Source organism: Lepidochelys kempii, chromosome 7, assembly GCF_965140265.1.
Source record: "Lepidochelys kempii isolate rLepKem1 chromosome 7, rLepKem1.hap2, whole genome shotgun sequence".
Taxonomy (NCBI): Eukaryota; Metazoa; Chordata; order Testudines; family Cheloniidae; genus Lepidochelys; species Lepidochelys kempii.
In genome coordinates, this window is record NC_133262.1 from 33,083,924 (window position 1) to 33,101,068 (window position 17,145).

Below are 17,145 nucleotides of genomic sequence, written 5' to 3' on the forward strand. Positions count from 1 at the left end.
GAGCCAAACCAACAAGTGAAGCAATTCATAACAACGGACCAAGGCAAGGAGCTCACAGCTAATAACTGGGGCCAACAGGCTAACCACAGAGTCCTCCCCCCTTCCTCGCTGACACCAATAGAAACCCCTCCCCCCACCCCCCCGCAGCTGTCAGGACCAGGGACAGCAGCCAAAACAGCTAAGGGAAAGCGACACAGCTCCACTGGTGCCCTCAATCCCGACCCACAGCCCCTGCCATCCCAGCCCAGCACTCATCCGCCAGAGCCCTCAATCCCAAGCCTAGGCTCCCCCCTCCCCACAGCCCTGCCAGCCCCCTCATCCTGATCTGCAGCCCCCTGTGATCCCAGCTCTGGGCTTCCCCCCATATCTTTGCTGGTGCCCCTCAATCCTGACCCACACACACTGATCCCCCAACACACACACACACACACACACACACACACACAGAGCTCTCCATAGAATGGGGTGCAGTCAGGAATGCTCTGCCGAGGTCTCCCCACACCTGCCTTTGCCCCCTACAATGGCTGCACTCCCACCAGCTGTTCCCAGGGACTGATCACCCCTTGCCCCAGGTAACATCATTAATACTGTATGCAAATGATCGTGGGGAGGTAGGGGGAGGCTCATGCACTGGTCTGTGCTCTCTTCCCCCACAGCCAGGTGCTGGGGTTGCGACAAGAAGTCTACTGGGTCAGTGTATTGGAGGAGGGGTCATTCTCCTTCCAGACCCCACTGTGAAGGGGGTGCTGGGGTGGAGTAAGTGGTTAGAGTCTCCCAATGCACCCCAAGCATCCCCCAGATACCTCCTACAACAGACACCCCAATGCACCCCACATACCCCACCAGACACCCTATTTACCCCCTACCAGACACCCCAATGCACCCCAGATACCCCCACACCCCCAGTTCTGTGCACGGCAGGGTGGGGGAGGGGTGCCAAGACACCAGGCCCCTCTGGATCCTCCTTAGTGATAATTGAGCAAAATGAGCAGGGCAGGTGGCAAGGGCTGGTTTCCATGGCAACCCCAAACAAAAGGCTAGCCAGGGCTGACGTGGGCTCTAACACATGGCAGGAGAAGGCTGGGAAAAAGGGGGCGCCCCCAACCAAACCTACTCCTCTCCTGTCATCCTGGGGGGAGTCCGGACTCCTGGGTTCTATCCCCAGCCCTGGGCAGAGAATGGGGTCTAGTGGGTGCCTGGGAGCTAGGACACTTGGGTCCCAGCATGACCTGAGATGAGACCCTTCCCCTCTCCATGTTGTGCAGGCTGTGCTGGGGGAGGGAAGGGACCATTCCCCCCATGAGGGCCAAGCACTGCGGGGAGCAGGCCTTGCTGGGAGACCAGTGCTCCCTGCCCCAGAAGCCTCGCTATTCCAGTGGGTCGGCCCCTGCACATCAAGCTCTGTGCCAGCCTCAGACTCTGTCCCCTGCCCCACCCCACGCCCTGCTGGGCAAGGGGAAATCTCTGGGGAGGGCAGCAGGCATGAGCCAGTGAGTCTGGGGGCTTGAAACAGCCATTGAATGTGGAAGGCCAGGGTGGGGAAATGGGGCACATTGGGGCAAGGGAGAAAGGAGGAGACAGCAACTCTAGGCATGCACATGTGGGTCTGCCTCTGCCTGTAGGTCTGCTACGGGGGACGACACATATCTGTCTGTGGGTCTGCGGCCTATGCGTATCTGCCTGTAGGTCTGCTGGGGGGGGGGGGGTGTGTGAAAACAACACTTTCTGCGGGCCATGTGTATCTGTCTGAGGGTCTGCTGGGGGTGTGTGTGTGTGAAAACAACACTTTCTGCGGGCCATGTGTATCTGTCTGAGGGTCTGCTGGGGGTGTGTGTGTGTGAAAACAACACTTTCTGCGGGCCATGTGTATCTGTCTGAGGGTCTGCTGAGGGGGCGGGGTGTGAACTACACGTATCTGTCTGCAGGCCATGTGTATCTGTCTGTGGGTCTGCACAGGTGTGCATGCCATGTGTGAATTGGTAAGTTCAGGAGCAGATTTACCATGAAACAAACCATGCAGTGGCACGGGGCCCCCAATGACAGGGTGGCCCCCAAAATGCAGGACAAATATCTGACAGTCTGCCCCTGCATCCTGGCCGGTGGCGCAGCAGGGCTCAGACAGGCAGGCTGCCTGCATGCCATGGCCGGTGGCCCCACGTCGCTCCTGGAAGTGGCCGGCTGTGGGCACTTCTCTGCGTGCCCCTGGTGGGGGGGAGGGGGGGAGAGGCAGCTCCCTGCGCTACCCCCACCCCGGGCAGCACACGGAGACCTTCTGCCCCCTTCCCCCCAAGGGGCGCACAGAGACGTGCCAGCAGCAGGGTTAAGGTGGCTCCCTGCCCGCTCTGCCTCCCTCCCTCCGCGCTGCTTTGCTCCCGGAAGCGGCCAGCATGTTCCTGTGGCCCCGGGGGCAGGGGAGGGGGTAGTGTCTCCACACGCTGCCCCTGCCCTGAGCACCGACTCCACAGCGCCCATTGGCAGGGAACTGCGGCCAATGGGAGCTGTGGGGGCAGCGGTGCATGGAGATCCCGTGTCCACCCCGCCTAGGAGCCACTGCCGGAAGAGTATGTGTGCGCCAGTGGCTTTGGGAGCCGTGCTGCCCGAGGTAAGCGCTGCCCCCCCCCCCCCCCCGAGGCACCGCAACCCCCTGCCCCAGCCGAGAGCCTGCACCCAGTACCTAAACTTCCTCCCAGAACCTAAACTTCCTCCCAGAACCTGCCCCCTGCACTCCAACCCCCTGCCCCGATCAAGGTACCTCTCTTTATTTTCATTTACTTCCCATTACTTATAATATAGGAGGAGGATGAAGAAAAAAAATGAAAAACTGGCGGGGGGGAGTAAGCGAGAATGTTCTTTTTTTTGGCTGGGTCCTGAGGGGGGGACCCTGAAAATGAAGCTGCACACAGGGCCCCACTACCTCTAAATCTGCCACTGGGTCGGTTTGTAGCATGTACGTGGGTCTGTCTGTCTGCCTGTGGGTCTGCGGGGTGTGCATGCCGTGTGTGTGTGAGTCGGTTTGTCGGGTGTGGGTGGCACTGTGGAATGTACGTGGGTCTGTCTGTGGGCTTGCAGGGGGTGTGTGTGTGTCTGTTGGTTGATCTGCAGAATGCGTGCATGTCTGTCTGGCTGCCGTGCAGCCCCCGGCTGGCTTGGGCAGTAGCCAGGCTCTGGGCTCCCAGACAACATGTCCCCAACACGGGGTTGGCACACGCCTCACATAGCAGCTGCCAGGCAGCCCATCGGCACGGCATGGCACTGCATGGGGGGGCATCAGGACAACAGCACATAGCATGTTCACTAGTGGGTGAGACAGGCAAAATAGTGGCACACATTGGCCCGTGCCCACTGCCCGCCCCATACAGAGGGAGACATGCAGTCCACACACTCGTGCCCTAGCAAGGCACACTGCTCCCCAGGCAGCCCTCTGGAGCCAACCGAGCAACAACGGACATTGGCCCAACGCTCTCTCAACATGTTCTAGGGCAGAGGTGGGCAAACTACGGCCCGTGGGACCGTCTTGCCCAGCCCTTGAGCTCCTCACCGGGGAGGCTCCCCCGCAGCCAAGCTGCCGCGCAGGCAGTGCTCTGGGTGGGGGGCTGCGGGCTCCTGCAGGGCACCAAAGCAGCATGTCTGGCTCCCGCCGTCTGGCGCAGCTGCCAGACATGCTGCTCTGAGCAGCATGGTAAGGGGGCTGGAGGGTTGGAAAAGGGGCAAGGGAGCCTGGGGAGCAGTCAGGGGACAGGGAGCGGGGGCAGTTGGATGGGGTGGAGGTTCGGGGAGGGTGGTCAGGGAATGGGGAATGCGGGGAGTTGGATAAGCATGGGGGTCCCGGGGGGCCTGGCGGGGGCAGGGGTGTGGATAGGGGTCAGGGCAGTGAGAGGACAGGGAGCGGAGGGGTGGAGGGGTTGGCTAGGCGTGAGAGTACCAGGGGGGCCTGTCAGGGGGCAGGGGTATGGATAGGGGTCGGGGCAGTCAGGGAGCAGGGGTGTTGGATGGGGGGTGGGGTCCCGGGGGAGCGGTTAGGGTTGGGGGCAGTCAGGGAACAAGGAGCAGGGGGATTGGATGGGTCGGGGGTTCTGAGGGGGGCAGTCAGGGGGTGGGAAGTGGGAGGGGGCAAGGGCCAGGCTGTTTGGGGGGGCACAGCCTTCCCTACCCGGCCCTCCATACAGTTTTGCAACCCCGATGTGGCCCTCGGGCCAAAAAGTTTGTCCACCCCTGTTCTAGAGCCCCCACACGAGGGCCAAATCCAACCCCTCCAGTGCGCCTGAGATATGTTCATGAGCCCCCACACCAGAGCCAAACACAAGATCCAGTGTGCTCGAGACCTATTCTAGAGCCCCCACACCAGAGCCGAATCCAACCCACTCTAGAGTGCTCAAGCTCTGTTCTAAACTGCCACCCCAGGGCTGAATCCACCCCGCACCACTGGGTCCAAGACCTATGCTAGAGCCCCCACTCTAGGGCTGAATCTAGACCATCCTAAGAGAACCCGTTTTAGGGCTGACCCTGACTCATATTAGATTTCCAGGCTACACATGCTTCAAGTAAATGATGAACCACAGCTCCTCACCCGCACCCCCACCCCGTGTTCCCACACTGTGGGAATTCTCCCAATGATTAGAGCGATGATGCAGCCCAAACATGGGTTGGGAGCTTGTGGTTCAGACACTGGGCTGGGTTGTATCCCAGTTCGCCACTGACCTTGGGTGAGTCCCTTCCCCCCCGCCCCAGTGCCTCAGTTTCACCTCCCACCCTTTGTCTCTTCAGACTGTAGGCTCTTCAGGGCAGGGACCGTCTCTCACTATATGTCTGTACAGAGCCCAACGGGGGCCCCAATTTCAGCCATGCGGGATCCGTGCAGTGCCTGGCCTGCTGGGGGCCCTGATCTTAGCCAGGGTTGGGGGGGTCTGTGCAGCACCCAGACCACCTGGGGCCATCATCTTGGCCATTGGGGGGGGGAGTTCTGTGCGGCACCCAGCCCGATGGGGGCACTGATCTCAGCGGGGGGTAGGGTCTTCGCAGCACCTGGCCTGTTAGGGGCCCCAATCTCAGCCAGGTGGGGAGTCTGTGCAACACCTGGCCCTCTGGAGGCCCTGATCTTGGCGGGGGGTGAGGGGAGGTCAGTGTAGCACCTGGCCTGCTAGTGGCCCTGATCTCAGCCGGGGCAGACAGACACTATTGCAATAAGAGGACTCAGGAATTCTGTATTGTTCAGGGAGGCAAATATGGGCATTTTGTGCTGAACCCAACCCAAAGAGGGAGGAGGGTTCGATTCCAAGTGAACCCCACCCCCACCTCCCCCCAATTACATGCAAAGGCAGATCCCAGCTTTCCCAGCGGCTCCCCTCCCTTGCACAGACACCCCTTGCTTTCCACACTGGCTCCACTAGGAGAGTTTCACACTCCCTGCCGGCTACGGGCAGTGGCACAGCTGGTGGGGGGGAGGACTCCATAGCACCACCTGGTGGTGTCCAGCTGTTCAGCACAGGGTTCAGGCGGCACAAGCCATGCGGAAAAGCCATCCTCCCAGGGGGCATGCAGGCAGGGATGGGCAATCTCTCTCCACATCCCGTCTCCTGGCAGCTCTTCCCCAGCTGACCTTGGGGTGTCCTTGCAGAGGCAGAGACAGCGCGGATGGCTGGGCCCGGAGAGCCTCCCCCAACCCTCCGGAGACACACACACTGGGGGGATCCAGGCCAGGCGGCAGCTGCAGTCAGCACTCCCCTCATGTGAACAGGGCTAATAGGAGCAGGTGGGGGGCACCGGGGAGGGGACATCAGGGCCGGTGGGGGGAGAGTACAAGGGAGACAAAAGAAAAGAATGAAAAAATGGGAAAACACCAGAAAAGGGAAGAGGAGAAAGAAAGGATGAAAAATGTGAATGAATGAAAGACAGAACAAGAAAAAAGGCAAAAAGGAGGCGAATAAAAGGATGTAAAAACGAGTAAGAATGGAAAACAGAAACATGGGAAAAGAAAGGAAAGATGACAGAATGAATGAAAAAGGAAAAGAGCAAAAGAATGAAAGGATAAAAGGAGAGAAACAAGGAATGAAAGAATGAGAAAGAATAAAAAACAAATGAATGGAAAAAAGGGGGGAAAAGAACAAATAAAGATGGAAAGGGAAACAAAATAACGAAGAAAAGAGAGAATAAAGGAATTCAGTCATGAGAAAGGAAGGGAAAGAAATGAAGAAAAGAATGAACAGTAAGGTGAAAAAAAAGAAAAATCAACAGGGGTTTGGGCAGGGGGGTCAGGAGGAGGAAGTGGGGTAGAGCAGGGAGGTCAGGAACATGAACTGAGGACAGGGAAAGGGGGATACCTCAAGGACTTGGCACCCTGTCCTAGCCCTGCGGCCCCTCCACTGCCCCTTCCTGGCTGTGACATAATGTGGATCAGGGTAACACGGGCACCTGAGCAGGCTCAGTGATCAATGAGGGGGAGAGACGACAAACGTTCCACCCCCATCCGGAATCTGATCCGCGCTCTACCACCACCCCCTCTCACACACACCCCCAGACCCCGTCCAGACCAGTCACCCTGGGGGCTCCTGACCCTGCACTGTGGGAGGGGCTGGGAGGGACAGGCAGGCTGGCACCTCCCCATGTGGCTGGGTCCAGGTGCTGAGCTGGGACAGCTCCTCTTATATAAAACATGCACACACACCCTCCAGCCAGCAACCCTGCCACAGCATGGCCCTTGACCCATACACCCACCAGGGCACTTGCTGTACCCCTAACCCGTGCCTAACACACAGCATTCAGGAACCCCTGCCACCACACCAGTCCCATCTCGTGCCATTCATCCAACACCTCCACACACAGCACGACTGATATGCCTGTACCCTCACACTGCCCGGACATCCTACACTATCAGTACACACACACACACAGCATAATTCTACAAGTCCGCAGCCTAACACCCCAACATCCTATCCCACTTATACTGACACCCTATCCCACCCTACACCTGCACACCAACACCCTATATACTTGTATACATACAGCGTAAACTTTCACCCATACAACTTTGTACATAACACTCTACAGCCTATGTCCGTTGTATTCACATATGGCATAAATCTCCCAAACAACCTCAATACTCCTTATATACATACACACCCCAGCATATTCCTACACCCTATAATGCTTGTATTCACACAATTCTCCCATACAACTTAACATCCCAAAACTCACTGTCTACCACTTGCGTACATACACAAGAGTATAATCCTTCAACTCCACAACCTAACACCCTAGTACACACCACTCCTGTACACATAGTATTTACACACACACAAAACAGCATACACAGGAAGAACCATTTAATCTAACACCCAAGTACACAACACCCTAAACTATTTGAAAACACACATCTGCACACCACAATCCTTTACCCGTACAATAAACATCCCACTACACAACACCCCAGCACCATACCCTTCATAGAATCATAGAATATTCAGGGTTGGAAGGGACCTCAGGAGGTCATCTAGTCCAACCCCCTGCTCAAAGCAGGACCGATCCCCGACTAAATCATCCCAGCCAGGGCTTTGTCAAGCCTGAGTATTGTATTCAAACACACACACACAGACAGTGTAATCCTTCACTCATACATAATACCTTCTGCACACAGCCACACAACAAGGTCCTAACACATCACAAGACAATATCCATACTTTTATTCCCTCACACAGCATAATCCTTAACCCATACAACACCTTCTGCACACTGCCAAACACCACAATCCTTCAACCAGACACCCTACACTACTGGTAGGTCTACCCTTCACCCATACATCCTAGTGCACAACACCCTATGTCCCTTGTGCAGAGACACACACATCATAATCCTTCACCCAGACAACCTAACACCCTAGTACACAACACCCCATGACCTCGTCTTCCTACATGCAACATAGCCAAGCAACCCCACACACCCTAGCACGCAGTGACTTCCTCCAACATTATCCCATTGTACCCAGCAACACCCCCATTACTTCCACCCAAACCTCCTCAGTCACTGAAGAGTAGTTAGCAAAACTGTCCCCTGGGCAACCAGCCTAGGCAACAGTCACCGAGGCGTCACCACACTGTTGTCCATAGCAACTGGCCTCAGCCAAAGAATTCAGTCAGCACAATCTCTGCAACAATGATGGACAGTTGCCAAGAGTCAGCCAGCCCAACCAACTGTCTCCATAGCAACCAGCCCTAGACAACAGCCACCAAGAAGCTAGCCAGTGAAAGTGTATCCCTGGCAAGCAGCCATAGACAACAGCCAATGAAGATTTGGTTGGCTCAGTTGTCTCCGTAGCAAATGGGCAAGAAACACAATCACCAAGCAGTCAATAGTTGTCTCAGTTCTCTCCATGGCAACCATCCTAGACAACTGTCACCCAAGATTCAGAGTGTGTGGGTGGACTGTGCACTGAAGGTGAGGGAGATGTGTGTCTGTGTGTGGTTGAGTGCATTGTGCATACGTGGGTGGGCGAGCAAGTGGCTGGCTGTCTTGTGTGCATCTGCCATGTTTGTGTGTGTTGTGTGACAGATGGGATGGTGTCTGTACAGGTGTGTTTGTATGTCTGGGGGGGGTGTTTCTTGTGTGTTTGTTGGTACATTTGTTTTGCATCTATAAGTACTGTCTGTGTGTGTGTATATAGTGTTTTGAGAGTGCCTGTTTCTATCTGTGTGTTTAAGAAAGTCTCTCTGTGTGTATATAAGAATCTATGAGTGTCGCATGTGAGCATGTGTCTGTGCTGCGTGACTGTTTGTGTGTTACTGGGTGCCTGCCTGTGTGAACTGTGTGGGACTGCGTCATTCTCCATGTGTCTGTACACATGTATGTTTTGTGTGACTGTTTTTATGTGTTGTGCAGTACGCCCACCCAGATAGCACTCACATGCATGTCTGCCTGTGTGCACTGAGAGTGTGTCATTGTGTGTGCACACGCTTGCTGTGAGAGTTTGCCTGGGTATTGTCTATCTGTGTGTGTTTTTGAGAGAGTGTATGGGGGGGTGATGTGTCATGAGTAAATGTGTGTGTTTGCATACATACACATACACACTCTCTCCCCACCACAGACCGCTAGTGACTGGCCAGGGAGCGCTCCCCCTCTGCCAGCTGGGGCAACTCACAGACACAGCTTACCCTGCCCGGGATCACAGCCAAGCAGACATGGCCATGAACACACACATTTTGGCTAAACAAACACCGCATGGCTGGGATGGGATTGCTTCCCCAAAAAGAGCCTGATCTCACCCCACACAAGTCCCCAGTTAACCTAGCGGGAAAAGGAACTTGGCCAAGGTCACACAGTCGGTCAGTCACAGAAGGAACCCAGAAGTCCTGACTCTCTAACCCAGTAGGCCCCACTCCCCTCTCCGAGCTGGGACAGACCCCAGGAGTCCTGAATCCCAGCCTCCCTGACCTACTCTAACCACTGGGCCCCCGTGTCTCTCTGCGCAGTGTCACTCTGGCACTGTTGGAATTACTGTGCAGATGAAGAGGCACTTGTAGGATTTTAGGTGTTTAACATCCCCAGATGCCCCCTAGGGAGCTGTGATTCCTTGCACCTTTGCCCTGCCTCCCCCCTCCCCACCCCCACTCATAGTCAGACCTCGCCTGGTGGGTGGCAACAGGGAAACCCTATGGAGCCAGAGAGCACTAGGGGGCGCAGGCTTCACAGTGACTGTAGGCCCAGCACATTGCCCACCCCAGCTCCTTGCCTCCCTCCAGCCCCACCACAACTCCCTGGGGCCACCCTCCCAGCCCCTCCATCACAGGGACTCCCTGCAACTCCCCCTCCTTCAAGCCAGGTACTCCGTGTCCCCCATGCCAGGTACCCCATTCTCCTCCCATGCCAGAGGCTCTGTAACCCTACTTCCCCCCAGTACCAGGCTCCCCATTCTCCCCCGCATGCCATGGGCTGTATGTACCTCTACCCCTCTCTCCCATGCCAGGGGCTCTGTGCCCCCCATCCCAGGTCTCCCATTCCCCCCCATACCAGGTACCCAATTCTCCCTCCGTGCCGGGGCTCTATGCCCCCCTGCCAGGAGCACTGGTGACAACCATTGGCCAAGGTGCTGGGAGACACAAAGCCAGGCCCAAGGCAGGTCCTGCTGGACCGTGTCAGGGGCACTGGGGCCTCATTCCAACCCAGGATTCCTGATGGAACTCTCATCCATACATACTCACATGCTGAGCTGGTCCTGGTCTAACTAACTAACAGTTAACTAACAGATAACTAACAGTTATCCTGGGCAAACCCTAGCACTGCCTCAGGCTTTAAACTGATCTCGTGAGAGGCCGGGAGACCTTCCTGGGGGACAGGTTATCCCGTCGGTGGGGGCTTCTGGCTCCTTCCTCTGAAGCAACTGGGACTGGTCACTGTTGCAGACAGAGACCAGGTTGGATGGGCCCTGGGTGGCAGTGGGGGAGAAAGGGAATATCACGCTGGACGGGCCCCTAGGTCTGATCTGGGATGGCAGGGAGGGTGGTGTGATAAATGAGGGTAGGGTAGCTCCCTTTTATGGACACCCAACCAGCCAGTTAGCTATAAAATCCCTGTTAGTAGCTGTTCTCTACTCGCTTTACCTGTAAAGGGTTAAAAAAGCCCATAGGTAAAAGGAAGGGAGTGGATACCTGACCAGAAGAGTCAATGGGAGGGCTAGAACTTTTTAAAATTGGGAAAAAACTTTCCCTTTGTCTGTCTGTCTGTCGTTTTCCGGGGAGAGGAGACACAGAGCAGGAACAGGGCTGAACTATGCTGTAGGAAGCTTTAAGCCAGGTCTGAAAAACCATCAGATCATACCTACAGACTATTGATTTGAAACCCCCAGATATGTAAGTAGCTCAGGGGATGTCTAGGAAGACACGATTAGGTTTATCTTTTTTTTTTTTTCCTTATTGGCGTGTGGACTCCTCTGTGCTAACCCCAAATGCTTTTATTTTGCTTGTAACCATTAAGTTGGACCTCAAGAAAACCATTCTTGATGGTTATTATATTGGCTCTTTTTAAATCTGGCAATAACCTAAGTTCCAGATGTATTTTCTTTCTTTTTGTTTTTAATAAAATTTACCTTTTTTAGGAACAGGATTGGGGTTGTGCGTGTCCTAAGGGGTTTGCGCGTATGTTGTTTAATTAGCTGGTGGCAACAGCTGATTTCCTTTGTTTTCTTTCTCAGCTCTTCCCTGAGGAGGGGTGAAAGGGCATGAGGGTAACCCCTGGGGAGGAATTCCCAAGTGTGCCTTCCTGGGTCCAAAGAGGTTTTTTGCACTTGGATGGTGGCAGCATCTACCCATCCCAGGTCAGAGAGAAGCTGTGACCTTGGGAGTTTAATACCAGCCTGGAGTGGCCAGTATTAATTTTTAGAATCCTTGCAGGCCCCCCATCTTCTGCCCTCCGCGTGCTAGAGTGGGGAATCAGCCTTGACAGGTGGGGTGATACCAAGCTGAGCAGGCCCGAGGTCTGATTGAAGGTGGTTGTGGGGGAATACCAGGCTGGGCGGGCCCTAGATCTGATTTGGGGTGGCAGGGAGGGTGGGGGAAGACGATGTTGGGTGGGCCTATGGATCTTATCCAATCTGGTTGTTCCTAAGCTCCTGTCTGCCTTCTCTGACCCATCCTCACTCTGTATCCCTCCAGCACTCCACCCCAGCCAAATGCTCCCCAGCTCCATGATCTCTGCTCTCACCAGCGTAAACCCTATTTTGCCATTTTTGGGGAGACAGCAGATTGCAGTGGCTGGGCACTGGACTGGGAGTCAGGACTCCTGGATTCTATCCCCAGCTCTGCCCCGACCTGGGACAAGTATTTTCCCTCTCGGTGCCTCAGTTTCCCCATCACCACCTTTTGTCTATTTCATCTGTGAGCTCTTTGGGGTGTGGCCTGTCAGTGCATACCTGCACAGCGTGACAGGGACCCCACTCTCGGTCAGAGAGAAGGGGTCTCTACCAACTGGTACAAGGAGAGCACACATGCGTGGGGAGAAGGTGTGTACAAACATGCCCAGCTGTCACAGAGTCCCCGGGCGATGCTCTGAAATTGCTCCCTACGAAGCCAGTCAGAACTCTGGTGAAGTCTCCTTTCTGTGAGCAGACTGTCTTAGGGCAAGAAGCTCACACAGCTTCCACCTTCCTGGGTCTGACCTCGGAGCATTCAGCATCCTCTGCCCCTCCATGCGCTTCCCACAGCGAGTCCGCCCAGGCGGGGCTCTTGGGGAAGCCAGAGGGCCCTGCACCCCAACTTTGCAGTCAGATGTGACTCTCAGCCAGCCAGTAAAACAGAGGTTTATTAGACAACAGGAACATGGTCTAAAACAGAGGTTGTAGGTACAGAGAACAGGACCCCTCAGCAGGGTCCATTTTGGGGGGGCAGTGAGCCAGACAACCATGTCTGCACTGCATTCCATGTCCCCAGCCAGCCCCAAACTGACTCACCCTCCAGCCCCTCCTCCTCTGGGCTTTGTCCCTTTCCCTGGGCCTGGAGGTCACCTGATTCCTTTGTTCTCCAACCCTTTATCTATCACCTTGCAGGGGGGAAGGACCCAGGCCATCAGTTGCCAGGAGGCAGAGTGTTGGCCATTCATGTACGCTGGCCCTTTGCTCTGCAACAATTACACCCCCTGATCCCACCACCTAGAGACTTAAGAAATGCATAGGGGAAACTGAGGCACCCCTACAGTATTCAGAGGAAACATTAAGAACAGTCCCACTTCGTCACACCAGCACAGCGCAGAGCCTTGTTGGGTAGTTTGTTCCCAAGCAGCCTATTAACACTGATGCCACAATTTGCTGTCCCCATCAAACACAGCCATTTGACCTTGGTCACCTGTTCGCTCCCCCACTAGAATGCACCCGCCCCAAAGGCGCTGCCGGCTGAGCCAGTTGAGCACCGGTTCACCCCTCTCTATACAGCGACTGGCCACTGCATTCCCAAAGCAGATTCTGACTTTGGGAATGCTGGTCCATTTCACACATTCACAGCGACCTCCAGAGGCACGTGGGCTTAGGGAAGGAGGATGGACTTGGGACATCTGGGTTCAATTCCTACCGGTCATCACCCTGTGCCTCAGTTTCCCCACCCGTAAAACAAAGGATAATCATCCTTCCTTCATATACTGAGAAAACAAACTGTCCAGGGCAGAGCAGCACTGAGCATGAGCACCCTCCGTACACCTGTGCAAAACCCCTGAGCATATCACAGTCACTGAGCCCTGGTGACAATGGCTGGCCAAGGTGCTAGGAGACACAAAGCTAGTCCCAAGGCGGGTCCTGCTGGACCACTTAAAAACACAGTAGCCACCCACTCAAACTCACTGGCCAGGTAGCACGACCGTGACTTGAGTTCAGGGCTCAGGCAGGAAGTGTTCACTGACACTTTATTTTTGAAATAACACATTTTACTGAAGGAATGGAAAATCCTCTCGGAAAAATGTTCTTCTCTTTAAAATTTTCTGATTTCTGGTTGAAAACCTGAAAATAAGGTGGGAAAAAATCAGTTGGGGACCAAAATGTTTATTTGAAAACTGATTTTGGGGGGGAAGATGGGTGGGTTTTCATTAACAAGAAGTCACAGGAAATTGCATGGCCAATAAAAGGATTTTTTCAAAATTTCCCCCCAAAAAATATGAATTTTTTTGTCCTGATCTGTTTGACTCACTCAGCTTTCGAGGAAGATGGACAACACACAGGCCAGCCTGGTACCCGTGAAACTGCCAGAGCTCACAATAGCACTAAAAGTCTCCTAACCGAGCTCAGGGGCCCCTTCGGGTCAGGTGCTGCACTGACCCACCCCCCGAACCAAGCTCAGGGGCCCCGTCGGGTCAGGCGCTGCACTGACCTCCCGCCCTTCCCCCAAACTGAGCTCAGGGGCCACGTCAGGTCAGGCGCTGCACTGACCCCCGCCCCCTCCCCCAACTGAGCTCAGGGGCCACATCGGATCAGGCACTGCACTGATCCCCTTCCCCCAAATGAGCTCAGGGCCCCCGTCAGGCCGGGCACTGCCCAGACACTCAGGGTCAGATTATTTCCTGCATTTTACAGATAAGGGAACTGCGGCACAGAGGGGGAAGTGACTTGCCCCAGGACACCCAGTAGGCCAGGGACCAAACTTCATTGGGCTAAGCTGGTAAAGCGTCCTCCTCAAGCCAGTATAACCCAGTTCCCGACCACCAGCCTAAGCTAGAGACTCCCCCACTCCAGCAACCCAGCCTCTATAACCACTGGACCCCACAACCCTCCCAGAGCTGATATAGAACCCAGGAGTCCTGGCTCCCAGCCCTGTGCTCTAACCTTGTGTGCTGGCTGTCGAGCCTTACAACAGCAACACCCACAAACACACCCCAATAATAAAAGAAATAAGATCCCCACAAAGCGACAGCCCCAAAGGCTCCAGCCTGCAGCCTGTCTATCCCTGTCCCCTCCTACAAATCCCAGGCTAGAAGCTGCCAAAGAAGAGATGGGGCCAGGCCCAAATCTGGGTCCAGATCCCACAGCATGGGCAAGGGGCCAACACCTCAAACCTGGATAGCTGACACCGCAAACACTCTCCCGGATTGCAGAGAGCCCACCCTGGCCAGTCAGGCACCACGGCTGTGACAGCTCAGCCAGGCTCCCGGTGGCACAAAGCAGAGGCCAAGGGCTGACAGAACTGACAAGTCCAAGCCCCTCTCTCCCGGCACCACTCTGGGGAAAGGGGAGAGCACGCTGTGAGGGTATGGGGGGGGGTGAGGTCTCTCTGCTGCTGCCCAGCCTGTCCCTAGGGCAATGTCCTCACTCTGGGGAGAGACAGTGAGCCGTCTGGGCCACACTCCTGCTCCAGCCCCTCGCCTTCCCCTCCTGCCCCCTAGGGTCTCACCTTCGCTGCAGAACTTGCCCTGGAAGCCAGTCATACTGCAGTCGCACTGCACCTCCCCGTTCAGCACGCTGCAGAGCCCACCATGGGCGCAGGGGTTTTGCTTGGTGCACAGGTACTCCGAGTCGCTGCGGATGCCCTGGCTGCCCAGCAGGGCCGGCGGTGTGTCACCCACCTTGAGGTTGGCCACCAGCCCCTTGAAGGGCACCTCATACTTGACGGTGCTCAGGGTGAGGGCCGAGAGGCGCACGTCAGGCGGGATCCCCCCCACAAAGAGGTCGCTCTCCACGGCCATGTCCCTCCGCTTGGACTTGACCTCTGCCACCTTGGCCTCGCCATCCACCACCAGCATGGTCTCCCGGTAGTTGCGGGTCAGGAGCACCATGTGCCAGCGGTCGTCATCCACGGGCGTCTCCAGGTGCAGCGTGGCAGGCTCGGCGCAGGAGATGGTGAAACGCAGGCGCAGGTGCCCCTCGGCAATCATGAGCTCCAGGAAGTCACAGTTCCCCCCGTCGTCCAGGTAAAGCACCAGCGCCCGTGAGACGTTTGTCTTCAAGCTAAAGCTCAGCTCCCCCAAGGAGCTGGCATCCCAGCGGGCATAGCGGGCCCACTGCCCTGTGGCGCCACCGAACTCCAGCGCCGCCCCGCCCGCCCCAGGGCCCAGCAGGGCACCCATCAGCAGCACCAAGGGCAGCAGTCTGGCCATGGCACCCAGTCTCATCTGTCCCTGCCCCCCCCCAAGGCAAATGCTGGGCACTGCCCCCGCACTGCCACAGCCTCAGATCCTCATGGGGGGGGCGGGCGGGCGGCTGGATGGGGGGAGGGAGGGGCAGGCAGGGTTGGGGTGCGGTGGCTTCCTCGGAGGCCGGGGAGCAGGTGGAGAAGAGAGGGGGACTCCACTCAGATGGAGGGTGGGGGGCTTTCACTGCCACTCAGTGACAAGGGGAGATGGGACGCCAGGATCCAAATATCCAGAAGTCAGAGAGAACAAATCCAGGCCCCCGCCAAGTCAACCCCCTCCCCCCACCCAGCCTCCACCAATCACAGGCTCCAGGTCCGGCTCCAGCAAGTTACAGCATCCTCCTCCAGTGGGGTGCAGAGCCAGCCGCGCCCACAGGGGGTGCTCGGCCCGGCTCCGGCGTCGCAGGAGGTCGGAGCTGCGAGGAGAGAGAGGAGACGTGTGAGGCCGGGCCATGTGCACCAAAGGGTTAATACAACGCAGCCCGCTCTAACACACTAGACCCTGCCCTCCCAGAGCCAAGGGCTGAACCCAGGCGTTCGGGGAACACCCCTCCCCAACCCTAGGGCTGGCTACTCTCCCAGGAAATTCCCCTTCTCATAGTAGTTCCAGCCCAGGACCTCCTCTGATTGGTTGCTCTTCCCCACTTTCCCCACCTCCTGTGGGAGGGTGGCCAATCAGAGCTGTTACAGGAGGCCAAGTAGCACCCCACCCCCCCAGGCAACAGGATTTGGGGTAGGGGAGAAGGAAGAAGAAGCAGGCCAAACCATTCTCACAGTGAGGGGCGTGGGAGCAGGCTGTACCATTCTCACAGGGAGGGGGAGCAGGTCATACTATTCTCACAGGGAAGACAGGTGGAAAGGAGGGACCAGGCCTTACCATTCTCACAGAGAGAGAGAGGCGGGAGCAGACCACACCATTCTCAAAGCAAGGACGGGGAGGGGGGAGAGAGAGAGAGGTGGAAGCAGTCCATACCATTCTCACAGGGAGGAGGGGGGTGAAGAGGCGGAGCAGGCCATACCATTTTCACAGCAAGGATGGGGGGGAGAGGCAGAAGCAGGCCATACCAGTCTCACAGCGAGGATGGGGGAAAGGAGGGAGCAGGTCATATTTTCACAGCAAGAATGGGTGGGAAGGAGGGAGCAGGTCATACTGTTCTCACAGCAAGGACGGGCAGGGAGAGAGACAGGAGCAGGCTGTACCCTTCTCACAGTGAGGAGGAAGGTGAAGAGGCGGGAGCAGGCTATACCATTCTCACTGTGAAGGGAGGGGAGAGGCGGGAGCAGACCATACCATTCTCACAGCAAGGTGGGGGAAGAGGTGGGAGCAGGCCGTACCATTCTCACAGAGAGAAGGGTGGAGAGGTGGGAGCAGGCCATACCATTCTTACAGTGAGGAGTGGGGGAGAAAAGGGGGCAGGCCATACCAGTCTTACAATGAGGATGGAGAGAGAGAGAGGCAGGAGCAGACCATACCATTCTCACAGCAAGGATGAGGAGGAGAGGAGGGAGCAAGCCATACCATTCTCACAGTGAAGGAGGGGAGAGGTGGGAGCAGCCC

General features: G+C 56.4%; 1 protein-coding gene across 25 annotated transcripts in view; it reads right to left on the reverse strand.

Annotated features, from left to right (window-relative positions):
- Window positions 1-17,145, reverse strand: part of NRXN2 (neurexin 2) — a 274,548-nt gene that overhangs the window by 234,719 nt on the left and 22,684 nt on the right. For all 25 annotated transcript variants that reach the window (XM_073351968.1, XM_073351963.1, XM_073351962.1 and 22 more), the window contains exon 2: window positions 14,850-16,003. In XM_073351968.1, the coding sequence (XP_073208069.1) occupies window positions 14,850-15,567 (718 nt within the window). In that variant the 5' untranslated portion in view covers window positions 15,568-16,003. The remainder of the gene's footprint in view (window positions 1-14,849; window positions 16,004-17,145) is intronic.